Source organism: Apteryx mantelli, chromosome 4 (genome assembly GCF_036417845.1).
Source record: "Apteryx mantelli isolate bAptMan1 chromosome 4, bAptMan1.hap1, whole genome shotgun sequence".
Taxonomy (NCBI): Eukaryota; Metazoa; Chordata; class Aves; order Apterygiformes; family Apterygidae; genus Apteryx; species Apteryx mantelli.
In genome coordinates, this window is record NC_089981.1 from 83,567,503 (window position 1) to 83,586,376 (window position 18,874).

An 18,874-nucleotide genomic window follows, 5' to 3' on the forward strand; every position below is an offset into this window, starting at 1 on the left:
TTTTGTTTCGCGTGATTTTTTTGTTTGTTTGTTTCGAGGCATCAGTTCTGCAGATCCCGTAGAAATGAAGGCGACAACGATTTTTATCACGTTTTTTAATGCAGTCTCCTGCGGGCCAGAGGGTCGGCGTGTCGCCGGGCAGTGCTGCCCGCCCCGGCCTTGGCGGCGGCCCCGCGGTGCCGGGCGGGCACCGGGCAGCCGCATCCGCCGCTCGCCCTGCTTTGCCACGGCGCTCGGGTCAGATGTCACATTCACTGTCGCTGGACGTGATGGAGATGGCGGAGGTGGCCGCTTTGCTGGAGAGGCTGGCCGCGGGGCTGGAGGCGGCCCCCAGCGCCTCGCCGCCGCTCTCCTCCTCCGCTTGCAGCGAGCGCACCGAGCCCTGCGTGAGCACCTGCTGCTGCAGCCTGCAAGGAAGCGGCACACGGAGCATCACGGCCCGGCCCCAGCGCCCCCGGGCCCGCCGCCGCCCGCAGCCCGCTCCCGGCGGAGCCCTGCGCCCGCCTCCGGCCTCGCCGCCTGCCCCGACCCCCCCGGCGGCTGCTGGCTGCTCTCCCAGCCGGCCTCGTCCAGGGGGCCGGGAATTTCCCGCTGGACTACACGGGGTTAGCGGTTGCGCCCGCGCCGCGTTTGCTCTCCAGCAGGCCCGAGGTCTTCCCTCGCAGCCGGTGCAACGGGCGCCCGGCCGCGGCTCGGGCCCCGCTCCTCGAGGCGCGGCGGGCGGCAGCGGGGGGGGCTCCCGGCGCCGCTCCCCGCCGCCTTCGCCCGCGCCGCCGCTTTCAGGGTGGCACCACGCGTTTAGAGCGCGGCGGCAGCACTGCGATTTCGCTCTTAAAAAAAAAAAAAGGAAAAAAAGAAAACAAAAAGAAAGAAAAGACATAACAAAAGTAACCCAAGAAACGTGCCCCGGTGGCTCCGAGCCGCCTGAGATTAACGCAAGGCGGCTCCGGGCAGACGCCGGGGCGAGCAGCGACGCGGCAGAGGGGCACTGCCCGCAGCCGGCTCTGCTCCAGCCGCAGGTGCGTGAAACGGGTGTCTGCGTGTCCGGGCAAAACTTGGCAGAGTGTTTTTCTCTGCTTAACCGCCAAATACGGCCCTTCCCCTCGGGTCTTTCTGGGGTCACCTCAGCCGGGGGTGCGCGGGCGGTCTCTGCCCTGCCCGCTCCCCCGAGCAGAGCGGGAAGCCCCGGGCCGGGACCCCCTACAATAAAAGAAAAGCTGTCGTTTTTTTTCCCCCCGCAGCTCCTAACTTAACTCGCTGCATTTCCCGGGGAGCAGCTCCCCGGCGCCTGGGCTCATTTCCCTTTCCCCCAGAGCGGGGCTCGCCGGGGCGCTGCGGCTGCCCGGCCTCTGCCGCCGGGCTCTCAGCGCCCCGGCCCCGACGGGGCGGGCAGCACCTACCTGTTCTTAGCGGCTGCTGCCCTGTCCCTTTGCCTGCGGTTTTTGAACCAGTTGCCCACTTGCGTGGGGGTAAGTCCCGTGGCCTGAGCCAGTTCCCGCTTTTTGCTGGGGTTGGGGTAAGGGTCCTGCAGGTACCACTCCCGCAGCAAGTGCCTCGTCCGCTCCTTGAAGCAATGTGTCTTCTGCTCGCCGTCCCAGATGGTGCGGGGCAGCGGGAACTTCTTCCTCACCCGGTACTTGTCCACCGGCCCCAGGGGTCGGCCCCGCAGCTTCTCCGCCTCCTGGTAGTGCGCTTCCAGCCAGAGGGCTTGCAGTTTGGCGTGGGACTCCTTGGTGAACTTGTGGTTCTCCAGGATGTGGTAGAGCTCGCGGTAGTTCCCCGTGTGGAAGGCCACGATGGCCCGGGCTCTCAGCACCGACTCGTTCTTGTTCAGGGCCTCGCATGCCGCGGGCGCCACGGGCAGCGACCAGAGGAAGCGACCCAGGCGCTCAATGTCGCCGCTCTCCTCCAGGGTCTCGCATACCCCCGCCACCTGCTGCGGGCTGAAATTGAGGATGGGCAGCTGGAACATGGAGGCGGCGCCGCGCTCCGCGCTCCGCGCTCAGCGCTCCGCGCCCGCGCACTCGCGGCGCTGCCCGCCGCCGCCGCCGCCGCCGCCGCCGCGCACAGCCCGCGGCCCCGGGCGAGCGGGCAGGGGCCCCGGCGGCCGCCCCGCGGCCCGCTTCTGCCTCCGCGGGCGCCGGCGGAGCTGCCGCGGGAGCGACGGCGGCGCTGGCTGTGCCGGGAGAGGCGATGGGGAGCGCTCGGCGGCTCCGGCGACTGGGGGCGGCGGGCAGGGGCGAGGAGGAGGAGGATGGAGCAGGGGGAGGGCGGGCGTGGGGGGAGGGAAAGGGAGGGAAGGAGAAAAAGAAAAACGGGGGAAAAACACACACGCGCGCACGCACGCACGCACACACACGCACACGCAGCTCCGCGCCGCCGCCGCGGTGCCGCAGGAGCGCCCGGTTGGCGGCGGGGCTTGGCAGATTGGCGGCCGGGCGCCCGCGGCGGGGGCTGTCACTCACTGTCACCGCTGCCCGTCAAGGCCGGAGGCAGCGCGACGCGGCGCTTTCAGCACCTCCCGCGGCTCGACAGCGCCCGGCGCCCCGGCGCCGCCGCCCGCCGCGCACCCCCGCCCGGCCCCGGCCCCGGCCCCGGTGCTGCGTCCCCCGGGCTCGGCACCCCCTGCGGGCGGCGAGGGGGGTAAGGCCGCGCCGCGGGGTCGGCGAGAAACCGGATGAGTGATGCAGCGGTGCTGGGAGGGCCCGTGGCAATGGGTGCAGCTGGAGGGCTGCGGGAGCAGCCCGGATTTTAGGAATAACTTCCCCCCTTCTCCCTATAGGTGACTTCCCTTCTCTGACAAAAGTAATTAACTGTAAAGAGCTCAGCGCCCTTCTCTGCTCAACTAAAGCTTTATATATATATATATATATTTTTTTTTTTCAACATTGAAAACCTTACTGTTTTCGGCTGACTGGCCCTGAATAAACGCCGAGAGTAGTCGCGGGGAGTGAGAAGTCATTTGTAGGTCAGGACAGCAACTTGAAGCAGATTTCAGGAATCTTTTGAAATATTGATCACTTAGTAGTAATCATTCCCCACGGGTTTTTTATCCCCACGCCCCGAGCGAGCGATCCCAGGGCTGGGAGGAAGGTGAACGCCCGGCTGCCCCTTTCACCCCTCCGCAGAGGGAAAGCAGAGCGGGGTAACCGCCAGTGCTCTCGGGGCAGGAATGAAATCACTTTCTGAGCTGTTAGGAAACAATTCGTTTTCTGGAGAGAGGAAAGAAATCAAGCAGCCGCGCTTTATTCTGCATAGAGCTGCTCAGTGACAATTTCTTCCCGGGAACATTAGGGGCCATGCTTGGAAAGGCAGCATATATTTTGAATTAAGCTCAATATGCTCTCTCCTCTGCTCTTTGCAATGCATTTTTTTTCCTGGAACACTTGTCAAAGAAATGCCTCCTTAATTTGATATCTTGTTGTTATTTCTTTCCTCCTTTCTTTTCTTCTTTGTTTCTTTGTATTTTTTTTCCTTCATTTTTTAGGACGCTCTTTTGCCAGTTGCCCATAGACCGAAATTAACTAGATTTCCATTTTCTCCAGTCATTTCTCCGCAGAAAGGAGCCAGACTGGGCCTCGCCGTCTTTTCTTTAGTATCAAGCACAGTTTGTCTTTTGCTTGTGAAGATTTGGTAAATCAGAAGGCAGATAGATAGCGCAGATGGTCGGAGGTGTCGGGTCAGATTATGGTACGCCTCAGTACAGTGCTAAGATCATTCTGACGGAAAACCCTGATATTATTTTCACAGATCTACACAGTTCACTTGAAAAAAACCCTCCGAGCCATTTACATCATTTATGTGAGGCTCACAGCTAGCGGGATGGAAAAGCTTTCAATACTGCTCATTTTCATAAAACCCGGCAGAGCTGGGGAGACAAAAAAGAACATACAAAACTCACGAGTTCAGAGACACTTAATAGAAACTTAAAAAAGGGGGGGGGGGGACACACTTCAGCTTCACCTTGCAGATCCAGGTTTGATATGTCAATCTGCTTAAGGGAAAGGAGGAAAGAAAAAAAAAATCACATAAAAATAAAAATATCATCTGTAAATGTTGCTGAGGTTCCAACCCTGAGGGAGAGTTCCCCTTCCACCCACTCCCTCTCCGCTGGTCGCTGGAGCGGCTCAGTGAAGGATCCCAAAGACCCCCACTGAACAGGGGGGGAAAAAAACCCCAAATCCTCCTCGATACGAGCACCGGGCTTCCCTAGCGAGGGCGTGAGAAGGTGGCAACCTGCGCAGAGCCGGGGGTTTTCCTGCCGTGCGCTTGAGCCCCGGTGCCCCGGAGCGGCTCCCGGCCGCGGCGCAGCCCGGCGCCGGCGGGCGGCCCGGGGAGCGGCCGGGGTGCAGAGGGCGGAGGGGTGGAAACCCTGCCGCCTCCAGGGTGCTAACGGGTGCCTCATTCAGACGGGACGTGTTATGAGTGTTGTTATTACTGCAAGTCTTAAAAAAAAATTTTTTTTAAGCGTGCACCTGATCCGGCGCGGCCACGAGCAGAGCAAGCCAGGCTCCGCAGTGAAAACCAAGGCTGCAGGCTAAAGCGCCGCTGCGGGGCGAGGTGCTGCCCCCCAGGTCCCCGGGGCCGGGCCCGGCTGGGGACACGCTGACAGACCCGCTGGGGAGAGAGAGAGGGGGAAAGGGGACACCGAAAATACCTAGCAGTCCACTCTTAACCGTTTGCGGTGTGACCGAGGGGGAAACAGCCCAGCCCCAGCCGCTCTGCGCCTCCTGCAGCTGCAAACGCCGGGGTGGCTATTTGGGAAGTGGCACCACCGGCGCCACGGGGTCCTCCCGACCCTCTCCAACCCCCCCGGTGGGTTATCCTTCAGGGAAAGAATTTGGGGCGAAAGGAGCAACTTCCCAGCTGCGGCGGGGAGCGCGAGGGCTGAGTGCCGACGAGCGCGTTCAGGCTCGTCCGCCTCATTTCTGCATTTCTCGTATAATAGGGGCACTGCTCATGACATTATTAACCAGCCTTAATTCAGGTAACAGCTCCGACCTCTGCTACAGGTAGCGCGAGGGGTTATCCCTGCAGAGATTAACCTACTTGAGAATGAGGAATAAAACTGCACATTAAAAGTGATTCATCAGAAATAAAATACTGCCATCGATCTATACGCGACGTGCTCTTTGGCCTGCGGACAGGACGTCCCTCGACGGTGTCCTAAAGCGAAAATATACTGAGTGGTGTACCCACACACCTGCATATTCAGCAGTTCAACTATACTGGGTCGCAGAATCGCAGTCACTAGAGGTCATTTATCCAGAAGGAGTTTTCACACGCGGCAGAGGTGCAAACACCTTTTCTAAAACCTCTGATTGGCATTAAGTATTGCAATAAAAAATACCCCCGGGAATGAAAAGCCCCGGGCAGCTCCTGCGCTGCGCCCTGGCCCCGAGCCTGGCTCCCTGCCCTCTTGGCCAGCTCGTCCCGGGCAGTCGGAGGAGGAGGGATGCTCAGCAAGGGGACAGTGCCCGGGGCCGTTTCGTTTAATTCCAGGGCTACGTGCAACTTTAAACGCTGAATACAGCGCCCCAAAGAAAACCCGCGCTGGTTAAGCAGCCCTAGAGCATTAGGTAGCCTTAAAATCTCTCCAGATCTTCAGGCCAACGATGGAGTTACACAGTGTCGCCGTGTGTTTCGTGTGTTTCCTTTTATTATTTTTAGACTGTCATCCTTGCTGAAATAGCAGCCGCTACCACTCCTTTTATTCCTAAAAAGAGTTATGCTTAAAGCCGTAATCTCCTTAATATTAGGAAGTGTTTATAGGTTGGTTCCTCAGTTAAACTGCTGACACCCGCTGGAAATACCGAAATGTCCCCAAAACGCTGTCGATTGACAAAGATGTTCCCCGGACAACCCGTTTCCACTCTCAGACCATGCATTTATTAACTCTTCGCCCTTCTGCTTATGATCTCGGTTTCCTGTAATATGAGAGTATCGGACATTGGCTAATGTATTTGATGTTAGAAGAAAGCATCACTGAAAACTCAAAAGCCCGAATTATTTAGGGACGGGTAAGAAAAGACCGTCCTTGTACGAGGTCCTTGTTGAGGCCAGGACTGCTAGTGGGAAGGATCCACTGGCCAAGATTTCTCCTCAATTTTCTTGAGGGCGTAGCTGTGGGCCTGGTTTTATAGCCCCTCATCCATCCGGATTTGGTTGGCTGGTACCTTTTCCTGAAGGTAAATACACAAAACACTGAATCTCCTTTTTTAAACTTGTGTTTCAGGTGAAATCGTCTCTTTCCTTAAAAAGTTTGATTTCTTTCAGGGCTTTCTCTAAAAATTCGAGCAAAAGGAAAGAAACAAAAAATAAGTACTTCAAATGAATCTGGACGCTTTTGCCCATTCGGATGTTTTTTTCCCCAACGAGTCCCTCTTTTATACCTTCTTTTCCCCTTAGGAGGTTTTTCCTCCGAAAAGAAGGTATTCTTGCGGCTCCCTCCCCTTGGAAGGAAACAGAGCTGGAGTCTACGGAAAACTGTTTCGGGCATATGGAAATGCAGAAAGACCCTGCAAATGTTACACGTTCCCCCCCAAGGGTGAGGAGGGGGGGCTGTCATGAAAACACGTATTTAACAGAAAGCAAGAATGTGAACAATTCACGGGAAGAGTGAAAAAAAACCCGGGATTAGTCCATTTTTGCGGACGATGCCAGGGAGCCTGCAGCTCCCTGGACCTTGCAGAGCTGTAAGGGCCAGTACTTCAGTCCCCTCGCGCTACCTGCTCATTTCCTTTCCGCAGTAACAAGAGTCATTTAGGTTTCAAAGAAAGGCATGTGGCTGGGACACGTTCATCCCTTTCCTGCTCCCCTCCCGCGGCGATCGCTCCCCCGCCGCGGCTCCAAAACACTCTGCGGGAACCCCGTTTCCTGCCGGCCGCCCCGCTATCGCCTTAGTTTAGACACCGGCCACTCTCCCTCTCCGGGAGGAAAATCACTGGAGACTTAAAAGCAGAAGAAAACGGCGCTTCCCTGCTCTGTTCTTGGGGGATTTGGCGGGGTGGCTCTAGACACCCTCCCAAAGCCGTGGCCGGCGTTGCCTGAGCCCCTGCCCCCGGCCGGGGCCTGTCCTCTCCCTGCACCGCAATCCCTGCTTTTCCTGGCCCTTTCCACCAGCCGGAGGGGGAGCAGCGAGCTGAAGGGAGCTCGCCAAAGCCAGCAGGCAGAGCAGCAGTAGCGAGGAAGCTGAAGACCGCGGAGAGGCGGTGTTGGGACTTTCTGCCGGGGGAGTCACAGATCCTGGTGGTCTGCCAGGTTGGGGGCAGCTGGTCATGGTGGGTTTAAACCCAATTGGCGGGTTAAAAGAGCTCCTGCGCCCTGGCAAGCCCCAGCGGGGCTCCCGGCAGTCCCGAGCGGGAATTAACCGGGAAAATCCCCGCTGACTTTACCCAAAGCCTGCTAAAATGAATGACGACCTTCCAGGCCAGCTCACGTGCCCGGCCGACGAACCGACGGGCAATTCAACTCCGCTTAGTATCGTTGATTAAGTAACACGGAGCTGCTGAGGCACCGAGAGTTGTTAATGGACATGGGGGCTCTTTTCTTGGGGGCCTTGGGGGGGGGCTGGAGACCCTCCCCATGAAGGCGCAAAATCCCCAAACACGCTGGGTTTATCAGGCCCGGAGGGGGCCTTGAAGCGTGGCCCCGGGGCGGGGGGGGGGGGTCAGTTAGGCGCTACAACCCGCCGCTTTTGCGCTGCCGTCGGCTTTTAAATGCCCAGCGCCGCGCTGTGTTTTCGGAAGACGCTGCCCGGGGACGGGACGGGACGGGACGGGACGGGACTCGGCGCTTATCGCGGCAGAGCAGCGCGGGCGCCTCGGCGCCGTCTCCCCGGTAGAGGGAGCATCCTCCTCGCTTTTCGCAGGCCGCGCTGCTCGGCTGGCCCCGGCCCCGGCCCCGCGGCGGGGGAAGCGCCGGCCTCTCCCTCCCTCGCCGCTGAGGCGAGCGGGGCCCCCCCGCGGCTGGGGGCTCCCGGGGGCGGCTCCCTGCCCCGCCGCGCAGGGGAGGCCGCTGCTGGCGCCCAGCCGCGGACCGTCCCGCCGCCGCGCCTCGGCCCGCCCAAGGCCGCCCGGCCATTTTCCCGCCTCGCCGCGGCTGTGAGGGAGCGGGCGACGCGGTGCTCGGCCCCGCCGCGCCTCCCGTCCCGCCGCCGTTGCCCAGGGCCTCGGCGCGGGCCCTCGCGGCGGTAGGTTGGCGGCGCTCGGGGCCGCCCTCGCCTTCCCCCCCCGCCTCCCCGGCCCGGCGGCGCGAAGCTGAGGAGGAGGAGGAGGCGGGCGGGGGCCATGTTGTGCCCCCGCGGCTGCCCGGGCGGGCCGCGGCTTTCCTCGCCCTCTCCTTCTCTGACGGAGCAGGGCCACCGGGGCCGGCCGCCTCCCGGGTGCTGGGGCACCGCACAACGCCCAGCCTGCAGCATTTTGAGGGCTGCGACCCCGCCACCCCTCTGCCCCCCCGGGGCCTCGCTGCTGCGCTCGGGCGTGGCCATTTTGTCGCGCTCGCCCACCGCCCCTGAGGTATCCCGCAAGGTGCCCCCCTCCCCCCGCTATTTTGTCAAAAATAGCCTTAATTTTTAATTCCAGGAACTCAGCGAATCTTCTGCAGCAACATCCTTCTATTTAGTACGTGCTGGGAAAAGTGAAACGTGTCAACCGAAGAGGCGGTCTGACTTTACGACAAATTTAAAGACACATCTGTAGTTAGTCATGCAGACATGGTACATAACACACTCGGGCAATGCGTTTGAAGACATAAATGTTAAAAACGGGGAGTTCATAAATGACGAGCCCTGCGATTATGCTAACTCGGATGTACTAACTAGAATTGTCACCAGTCAGGAAAGGGCTTCGATGTTGTTATAAACAGTGAAAACAGCAGCAGGTTTTTGACAAGAAACCTCACCTTGAATACAGTGTTCAAGTCTCATTACTGGGACCCAAAACTGATGTTACAAAAAGGGCCAGAGAAAGATAACAGCATTAGGAGAGGCACAGGGTTTTTTTCAGAGGTAAAAAGTTCATCTATAAATCTTAAGTCTACTAAATTTCAAGAAGAATCAAGTAATTACTCTTGTAAAAGAGTTCTATACAATAATGAATAGCATTTTATCTTTCTCAAGATAAAAAATCAAAAATGTTTTATAAAAATCATTATAATGATTTGTATAAAACCAACAGAAATTAATACTGCTTTGCACAGCAGACAATGTGTGGCATTAATTGTCGTAACAGATTTTTAAAGAATAAGAAGTCATACCAGTAAAAAATATATCACCAGTTACTTCGGGAAGATGTTTATAAAGGATGCCTACATGTTTCAGGGCACAATCTAAGTGCTAAGCATTTGATTTGAAGGAAGAAGTCTGTCTCATAGATTATTGGTATTTTACCCCTTTAATGAAGAACCTAGTAGTGGCTGTTGTCAGATAGGATATGAAATCATACTGCTGTAAGTCTGCTATGAGAAATGACATTAATGTTAGTATAGTAGTAATGGCTAGAGACTCAAATCAGGCAACCCATTTGCGGTTTCTACTGTCTATACAACCTTAAAATATATGAAACTTTATTGGCACAGTTGAATTCCATATAATTATGTTTATTACTGTAGTACAAAAATGCAGTATTCATATTAATATTTTATTTGTGGTAGTGTTCTGAATAGCATTGGCAGTAGCAGACAGGGAGATACATCAGCATATAATACTGTTTAACACTGTTTTATGCAATTGCTGTATATTACATGTTTCTCACTCTTTAAAGTATGGACAAATGAAAACTGCATTGCTATCAAAGCTATCAATTTAATATACAAGGAGCTGTGAAATATGTTACATCAGTGATAGTTTCCGATTTATGATTCCTCTGGAAAATAAGCATCACAGCGTATTCTAGAAGTGCTTGATCTTTGCTGAAGCATGAGCTGATACAGCTATTTTTCTGCTCTGTAGTGCTTCTGTCACATTTATCAAAAACCCCCACCACCTATGAGAACATTCTCTGAATTTGTCATCCAAGGTTGGGCTAATGGTTTTCATGATGATGTTTGATGCAACTTTTCTCCAGTACGACAAGCAATGAGGCTTTAGAACAGTCACATCCTGGAAGCTGTCAGTTGCCCAGCAGTTCAGATGGTTTTTGTTTCAGGCTGGTGTTAACCACTGTTTTTAAAATCTACTAACATGCAGCTTGCCAGTGCTGTTGAATCTCTCAGCCCTTTCTACTAGTGACACATATCCTTTTGATTCGCAACACAGAATAACATTTGTCATTTGCAATTATGTTACTTCTTTTAATAATATCCAGAAGACCAAATATTTCCATATGCATGTTTTCAGAAGCACTGTCATTTTCTGCAACATCACCATTTAAATAAATGGTATTGTATTGTGAAGTTATAGAAGAAGAACCCTCTATTTTTAGTTCTGTTCCTTTCTTTTACAAAAGTATCCAAATGATAAAATAATAATAGTTGTCTTAGTGACAAGTTGATAGAATAATAGGTATCATCTTAATAATAAGCAGCTGTACATTCTGCTCTATTCTTAGTGGACTTTGTGTTGTGATTTATAAACCAATGAATATGAAATACTTTGCTATTACCTGTGTAAGGTAATGTTTGTGCTTTTTTTGCATTTACCTGTCTACCTTCTGTTCATGCCCCAATTTCTTGCAGTTTTTATGGGAACTGTCTATGAACCAACTAACATTAACATTGTTAAACTGTTTCTAGAGAAGGAATGAACAAATCTTTAAGTGTTCTTCACATCGTGCTTGCTGTTTGATCCCCAGCTTACTAAATAGGTTTCCTGTACTACTTAAGCTTCCCTAGGATATTTATTTGCAATGTCTAATTAAATATGTTTTAGGGTCAAATACACATCATTCCACTGTTTTAGGATTGTTTCATTTTGCATGCTGCATACTAAACAATGTTATTTTTTGCATCCTAAAGAATTACTTTATTTTCTTTCACAGTGTGTGAAAGCAAAAATATTCTGCACTGACCTGTGCCTTCCGGCATATTTTCTTAGAATTTTCAGAAAGTTTTTTGTCTGCTGTTTTAGAAGTGTTGCCAGGCACCATTAAGGCACTAGGAACTAGGCTTTCAAGCTTTTGAACGCATTTGGTAGAACTATTATCTCTCTCTCATAGTTTTCATCTAAACTAAAATGGTTTAGGTAATGAATTCAAATGCAGTTAAAACTGCCTTTTCCCTTCTATCTTAAAATATGTGGTATTTTCTTGTAATCTTGACTTGTTTACTTGTATTAACAAAGCTTTTGACTTCCTCTGTAAAACCTTGAATTGCATTTTTCTTTTGTAGTTTACACAATGAGTGACAGACTCTTAAGCAACTTAGACAAACTTCTGCTTGAGTTTGGTAGGTCATATCGTGTATTTCTGAGCTATTAACTTCTAATGCAATACATACTTTTTAGTGATGTTTTCAACTTTAAACAGTTACATTAACTTAAAATGAGCAAATTTATAATAAAAATAAAGTTTTGGGTTTTTTGCCTGCATGGTGATTTGTTAGCTATGAGTTTATGGAGAGAGGGGCTAATTACTACTTAATGGCAAAACTGCTTGTCTGAAGGGGTAATTTTAGATTGTTAAAGCTTAATTACTGTTTGTGCTATAAATATTGCACAGCATTTATTTGTTTCACTGTTCATTATAGATATGTATGAAAAATTTTTTTTTTCTTCTTAGTTTTCCAGCTAGAACAAACCTCTTATGCTAAGGAATGCGTGAAGCAACAGATAAATTGTAAGTAGAGATATGCTGTTTTATCAGACGTTGAACACACTGCTTTTAATTCATTGGACCCGATACATGTTTTGAGTTTCAAAGACGGAAGCAAGCCTAATAATGAAGGCTGTCCTATGTCCTGCTTTCACCCTACCTCATCTTTTGCCATCAATACTCACTCATTCTCCCTAGCAGACTTTGCTTTTGCTTTCCACTTTTAGCTGGTGGTGTTCAGCTGTCTCATGGACAGCCAGTTTCATGCTGCGCCATTTCCTGCTCTTACTCTGTAGCTCCTCGCAGTCACTGGCAGTTCTTTGATTCAGCTGTGCTTGCTCAATACATCTGCCACTTGCCTCTCTTTCTTTCTTCATGTTTTCTATTCTTCTCAGATTTGGACTTCTGCCTCATTCTTTCTTCTCTCTTTCTGTAATAATAAAAGTTCTCTCAATTAATATTGCCTACTCAAGCCTTGTTCTTTTTTTCTGCAGTCCAGTAGCTTGTACTTTTCCTTGAGATTTCAAAACAGTAAAGCAAATGAGAAAGTCTTGCTCCACATCACATTCCTTTTCCACAGGACTAACATACCATATAACATTTCAGGCTTAAATCTTTTTTATCATGCTGCTATGTGGTATCACTCAGTTATGGGCCTGATTGTGGTAGAGAAGATTCTTCAGACAATCTGAGGACACCTCTGCTCATCACTGGTACATTTTAAAGTAGGAGTTGAAGCTTGTAACCTTTAGAAAAAAGAACAGGGGATAGTTCTGGTCTGATTGGTGTTCCTGTTGATGGCAACATTCCTAATAATCTTGGCAGATGTGTGCAAGCACATATTTATACGCTATGAGGACTGTCAATATTGAATTGAAGTATCTTAAATATTAAAAACAATCTGTAACACTGCTCTGGTACACTTGGAATTCTGTTGTAGCTATTTGGTCATATAACTGAAACTTAGAGATGGAGTTTTCCTTAACATTTATGCAAGCTTGCTGTAAATGCACATGCTTTTAGGGAAAATGCAAAGGCTGCTTAATAACTTGGTATAGCTATTTGCAGGTTCAGATTAGAAATATCCATACATATATGAACTCACAACTGGCCCTCAGTCTTTTTAAAGTTTGGGTTAAATCCTTCAGAAGCCTACCAGAAATACTTCTACTGATTTAATTTCGTCTCTGTAAGTATTACTTGGCAGAGGAACAGTTGTAGCGTTCAGCCTCTGAATTTTAATGTGTGGGATTCATCTGGGCTTTTTGGCTTGACTCCCTTTATAATCAGTGGAGGGAAACAGGCACTTTTAGGGTGTGATTCATCTCATCCTAAAGAGAGAGTTTAAAGTAGGTTAGATAAAGTATACTTTAAAAAATGCCAATTTCTCTCCACTGAGTGTGGTGGGTGCCCTGGTTGTCTAGTTTTGATGCAGATGTCTGCAGTGTAAAGTTAGGTGAGTTAGAGCTCATCTGCAATGTCTTTACAAACCAAAGAATAAATGAAAGAATAAATAGAACAACTCACACTTGTCTCAGAAGTGTTCATCTATAGAAAATACTATAGAAAATGTTAAGGACATGGCTTTGCATATATAATAGATACTTATGTTAAAACAAATTGAAGTTTAATGATTGTATATGAAAGCTGTGCTCTGAAATTTAATGCCTTTATCTTGGTGATTCTCAAAATGTGGTCTGCAGCCAACTTCCAAATACACTTCTTTCACAGAAATGAAGCATATGTCAGTTGTCCAATATGCCTCATGCTAAGTAAAGACTCAAGTTATTCAAGATATTCAAGATATTAAAGACAATCGGAATTACTCAGGATTGCTCAAAATACACTGAGAATCTTTTGGTTTTCGCTGATAAATGTTTCTCCCTGACAGATATTCTTTCATGGTGTAAATCCTGCTGGGATTGAATGTGACTGTTAGCAAATGCTGCAAAACCAGGCCCAAATTTTGGGATGACCTGGAGTTCTAGAGCAGTAATTCACACAACCCAAGATACATCCCACGTAACTAAGATGTCCTTCCCAGTTAAACGGATGAGAAGGGCAGGAAGCCTGTGATTGAGACTTCTGGTGGGGCCTCTGGGGTCCCATCTTTGACACAGTGCATCAGAGCAGCAATGCTGGCAAGGGCTGATTTGGCATTAACAAATCTAAAACCCTGTATGACAGTATAAGAAGTAAACAGCGCACAGGGTAAATGTGCACACAGTTGTGCTTACTGCATTGCTTTGTGGGCATGCAGGATAGCTCTCACAGGTGTTACTTGTGAAAAATAATTGATCAGTTTGGATTCTACTAACCGCTTTTTTAAGAAACTGTTTCCTCTTGTTATCTGTGTGTTGTTAGAAAAGGCAGAAATAAGAATCTGTGCCTCCCAAATCTCTTGCTGCTTGAGGATTTGTCACTGTGATGAATGCTCCTCATAAATTAACCCCTATTTCCCACTCAGTATATTAATTTATCATGCATTGCACATCTCAAATTAGAGTAAATTCCTTTTTTTTTTTTTAATTTGAATTTTCTCTGCTAGTGTTTCTAGAAATCATTTGCTTATATGTTGTTAGTGATGTTTTTATTTCTCCCTTCTTGTAGTCAGCTTTCCCATTCAGAACATCTGTAGTTCTGGACTTCTGTAAAAGAAAACAAATGTTTAAAAGCAACCTTTAGCTCAGGCAATTTTTGTACTCCAGTCAGTCCCCCCAGCTGCAAGCATTAGTAAAGGCAAAGCGACCTACGCTCAAGTTTCCCTGTATACCACTTCTAGTACCTTGACACGTCTTTCTCTAGAAAAATGAGGGGTCAGCTTTAACTGTTAGTCAGATTGCTTTTATTTCCACCACAAATAGTCACTTCAGCTCTATATAGACTGGGATGCAGAAACAGCATAAGATAATGTTTTCTTTGTCATTGATCTCACAATATTAAATGAAAATTAAGGTACTCACCACACAGCTCAAAATGCCTGGGTTTGACTCACTTTGTTGTTGCTTTACTTAGTTGCAGGCTTGCCACTCATCTGGCACTATCAAGATGAGGTGTTTTGGAAGAAATTTTGAATCCTCCTGAATTTAGACTTTTCTTTTTTCATAAATATGTTGGAAATATGTATGGAAAACAAAACTGAAAAGCCAGCAAAACACACTAGCTTCAAGGCTGCAGGATCTCTGAGTGAATTTCCTGTAATGAACAGTGGACAAATCATGCTGTCTTATGAACTGTGTCCAAGTTATCTCAGAACAGGATAGAATGCAATAGTATCCTTTTCTGAAATAAAAGCCTAAGATTATTCATATCATAACCCATCACCTTCTACGTTATCCATAATGGTTCTTGTTCTCTGTATTTATTTGCTACCCTTTGGGGGATCAAAATTTTTAGGTTTCTTACAACACCCAGTTTCAGCCACTTATTTCAGTAGATAATGTTTTCCCTGGCCTATAAAATATATCTCGTAACACAAGAGAACATCACAGAGTGAAAAAGGTAAAAAGAGAATATTTTACTATTTTCTTTTCTGTTTTCATTTACTGTCCATTGCATATTGATGATGGCAGGTTTTGCTTTTTCAAAAGTCAGTTTCCATTGTTTTTAAGCATCTTTCACGTGATGATAAAAGAGAGACAAAACCTTTAAAAGAGAAGCAAACATGAATATGAATCAGCATATCTTTTGGGAGAAGCTGTAGTTTGTGAGACTACTTTTAAAACTTAGGATTCTTTTAAATCAACTAGATTTAAAGTTGATGAAGCCTTTGCTGCTTCATAAAATTAAATATTATAGCAGTTCAATAGTTGTATCTATTTTACAGGTTATTATATTAAACAATATATGGAACAAACAGTTTAAAAAAGTGGTTTCTTATCTTACAAAGCACGTGAAATCAAATCTTGCCTGTCAGAAATGCTGCTGCTATCAAACTTCACATATTAACATTGTAATTGTTGGCAATACCCATATTAGTGAAAATATTGTTCTTCTAAATCCTGCTGTTGTATACATCCAGAATATTATATTTTGTCTGCGTGGGTAAGACATACTTGAAAATATTTTTTTATTTCAGTGTACACTGTAAAAATTGTGGAAAAAAAGAGTGAAATCGTTAGGTTGCAGGAAAAGATAAATAGCAGCAACGATGCAATTGTTCATTTGCGCAAGCAAAATGAGAGCAGAAAGGACAGCTATAATGAGTAAGTATAATATAAGCTGAACTTTTAGTTATAGATAGTTGAGAAAGTCAGTGAAAGACTTAAGAAAGACAGTGAAAAAATTGTGTAAAAATATGTATGTGTGTGAGCAGACAGGAGTGATAGTAAAGAAATTTTTTATCTTTAGTATTTTCCTAATGTTTTTAAGCTGTGAATTATGAGGTAAAAAAGTTGCAGTATTATCTATCCCTTGATAAAGTACATTTTAGAAACAGAGATTACTTTCTATTTTAGTACTTCATTAGAATCAGTAATAATTTTCAGAGATCACAGGTGCCATCTTTGCAGCATGCTGATGAATTCGGCAGTCAAGTAATGGAAACATAATTTTCTTAATTTTGTCTGTCTAAGTTTAATGAGATTTTAACAGTATTAAGAATATTCTTTGCTAACAAGATAATAACTGTCAGTGATAATAAGGCTTCATTTTGTTCTGCTTTGTTTAATACTGAATTTGGCTTTCTGAAATTGAAGTATCTTTCTACTTTTTTGCTCGCAACTTGTACTTTTTGTTCTAATACGCGTTCTCTCTTAAGATGTTTCGTAACTGCCTGTATATGTAGATATGAGCATACTTTTACATCAGATTCTGGTATAATTTTTACTGCTTTAAAATTGTTCTTCTACACATACTGTTCTGATGAACCCCTTGGACTGCAGTCAATAGTTTTCTTCGTAGAAAATTTTCTATCAGATTATTAGGGGAAGTTTTAAATGCAGATCAGTTTGGGGTCTTAGTAATTGGAAATTCTTCAAGCAAGTATTTGGCTACAAAGGGTTTCTCCATATTGGCATGGATAGTCTTGTTTTATAAAATGAAAATTTTAGGTGTGCTTTACCAAGATATCGAATCAGGCAAATCTGTATTTGACAATATAGAAAATTTGGCCCAGATTATATAATCCTGTCTTTTTCATTGTGGTGTTCCTCTTTCTACAGTCTTTTTAGCTCCTCTGTAGTTTAAGTGATGATCTGTTAGCAAATCCTATCTGTTTTCTTGCAATTCTATACAAAGATAAATGCTTCAAAAAATGTCTGCAACATGTATTTGATGTTCTTATTACACTGTAAGGTACTCTTTAATTTCAGGATGTGAATGGAGAATGTGGGTGTTCCTAAAAATCAAAAGAGAAGTGAAGATAGCCTCAGGGTCCTTTTTAGGTTTATTTTGAACTATTTGAAAAAAGAGAAGAAGGATGGGATGGAGTCATTAATGAGTGGGATGGGTATAGCGGGTAGCTGTTTGAATCAGCTGTCATTCTATTCTGAGCAGCAGCTTTAGCATAAAAAGAGTTGGGAAAAGATTTGAGCTTGATAAGAAAATTCCAGTTTTATTTATACTAAATACTTGCCTCCAATGCAGTACAAAGTGAACACTTTGATAAGCTACTAAAACTGTTCACACTATTTTCTCAGGTATCTTTTAAAGTTGCAAATCAACTGTTGTGTAATGCATATAAAGAATTAAAGGTAGAACTAAGGGATCTGATCAGAATTTTACTCATTGAGTTCAATGGGATTTTGCTCAGGTCCTAAAAAGAATAAGCAATGACATTAATGTAAAGTGATTGAAAATGAGAAGTGACTCGTTAATGGATACTTGTATTCATACAAAGATGATGCTTGCAGAAGAGTAAAGACTTGTCTTAGATTATTGAAAATGTCGTTCAACAAAATACTGAAAAGTACAATAAACAAACCCTAGCTATATGCTCAGACAATCAAAAGAAATGAAAGAACTTACATACTACAATCATCTAGAACGTCTAGTATTTAATCTAGCTAATACTCAAGATTCACTGGACATCATTCTAATGTAGATTTTGTAAATTCAAATATTGGTTTGTAGTCAAAATCTTCCCTGTAGCTGACTGAGTGAAAGACAAATGTTACTACATTTAGTTGCCAATAATACTTAATAGACCTTTCAAGAAACTATTCTTTTGTCTGGATTACTGGACATCATAAGTATATTGAATCCAGTATGAAGACTTTGAGTGAAATACTGGATTCTTATATTCAACAAGTCTATAGAAAATATGACATACAAGACAGGAATATCATGACACTGCTATATCTTCTAAAGGAAACCATATAGGTCTGTGTAACAAACTGAAGGCACCCAATGGCAATAATGAAATTCACATTTTTAGACAAGTGATGACATTTTTCAGATAATTAGTCTTGTGAATGTTTCAAATTATAAATGTTGATCCAAGAACAGGAGAAAGTGGTAAAATACTGCTGATGAACCGTAGTTCTGATTTTGTTGTTTCTCTTCTAATTTTTAAATTTCAGTTTAAGGATGATGTGATTTCATGGAAATAAAATTAAAAAAAAAAATTAAGCCAGAGGAGCTCAGAATGTTGCTAATTTATGCAAGAAACTGCTGTCTTGTCCCACTAGTTAAACTACAGGATAATTTTATTGCCATCAGATCAGTGTGGAGAAAGATTTTGTATACTCTATTAGATGAAAAGAAGGCCAAATAAATTTGATAGCTGCCAAGAACCTCTGTGAAACAGTGATGCCTTTAACAAGTTAGTAGTAGATCAGCTACTTGAATCCGGCATACCTGTGCTCAATTTACGAAACTGCCTTCTTGTACTGTGTCTTTAGCATGTCAGCAGAATAGATGTGCATACAAAATGCAACACACAAAATGCTTTGTATTTTGATTAATACAAGCTCCATGACTTTTTCATTGCTTGTTTTTTTTTTTCCCTCGGAAGAAAGGCATGGAATTTTCAGAGTGGAGGAAAATCACAATGCTTGCATGCTAGTTAGTGCATTTTTATATAAGTACCATTGGTTTCTACTTTTTTAAAATCTGACCCTTTTAAAATGTGTCTTTCTGCTGAATTTGCAGCAACTGTGGGGAAGTAGCATTTTCCAGTTACACTT

General features: G+C 46.4%; 2 protein-coding genes across 2 annotated transcripts in view; one reads left to right on the forward strand and one right to left on the reverse strand.

The window, feature by feature from the left end:
• Positions 1-238: 238 nt before the first annotated feature.
• SIX6 (SIX homeobox 6) lies at positions 239-1,972 on the reverse strand. Its single transcript, XM_067295645.1, has 2 exons — positions 1,401-1,972; positions 239-407 (listed from the first exon to the last, which is right to left on the reverse strand). The coding sequence occupies exons 1-2, from the start codon at positions 1,970-1,972 to the stop codon at positions 239-241; spliced, it is 741 nt and encodes a 246-aa protein (XP_067151746.1).
• A 6,149-nt stretch (positions 1,973-8,121) lies between these two features.
• C4H14orf39 (chromosome 4 C14orf39 homolog) overlaps positions 8,122-18,874 on the forward strand; it is a 39,400-nt gene continuing 28,647 nt past the window's right edge. Inside the window, exons 1-4 of the mRNA XM_067295646.1 lie at positions 8,122-8,191; positions 11,326-11,382; positions 11,715-11,771; positions 15,826-15,952. Coding sequence (XP_067151747.1) covers positions 11,334-11,382; positions 11,715-11,771; positions 15,826-15,952 — 233 coding nt within the window. The 5' untranslated portion in view covers positions 8,122-8,191; positions 11,326-11,333. The remainder of the gene's footprint in view (positions 8,192-11,325; positions 11,383-11,714; positions 11,772-15,825; positions 15,953-18,874) is intronic.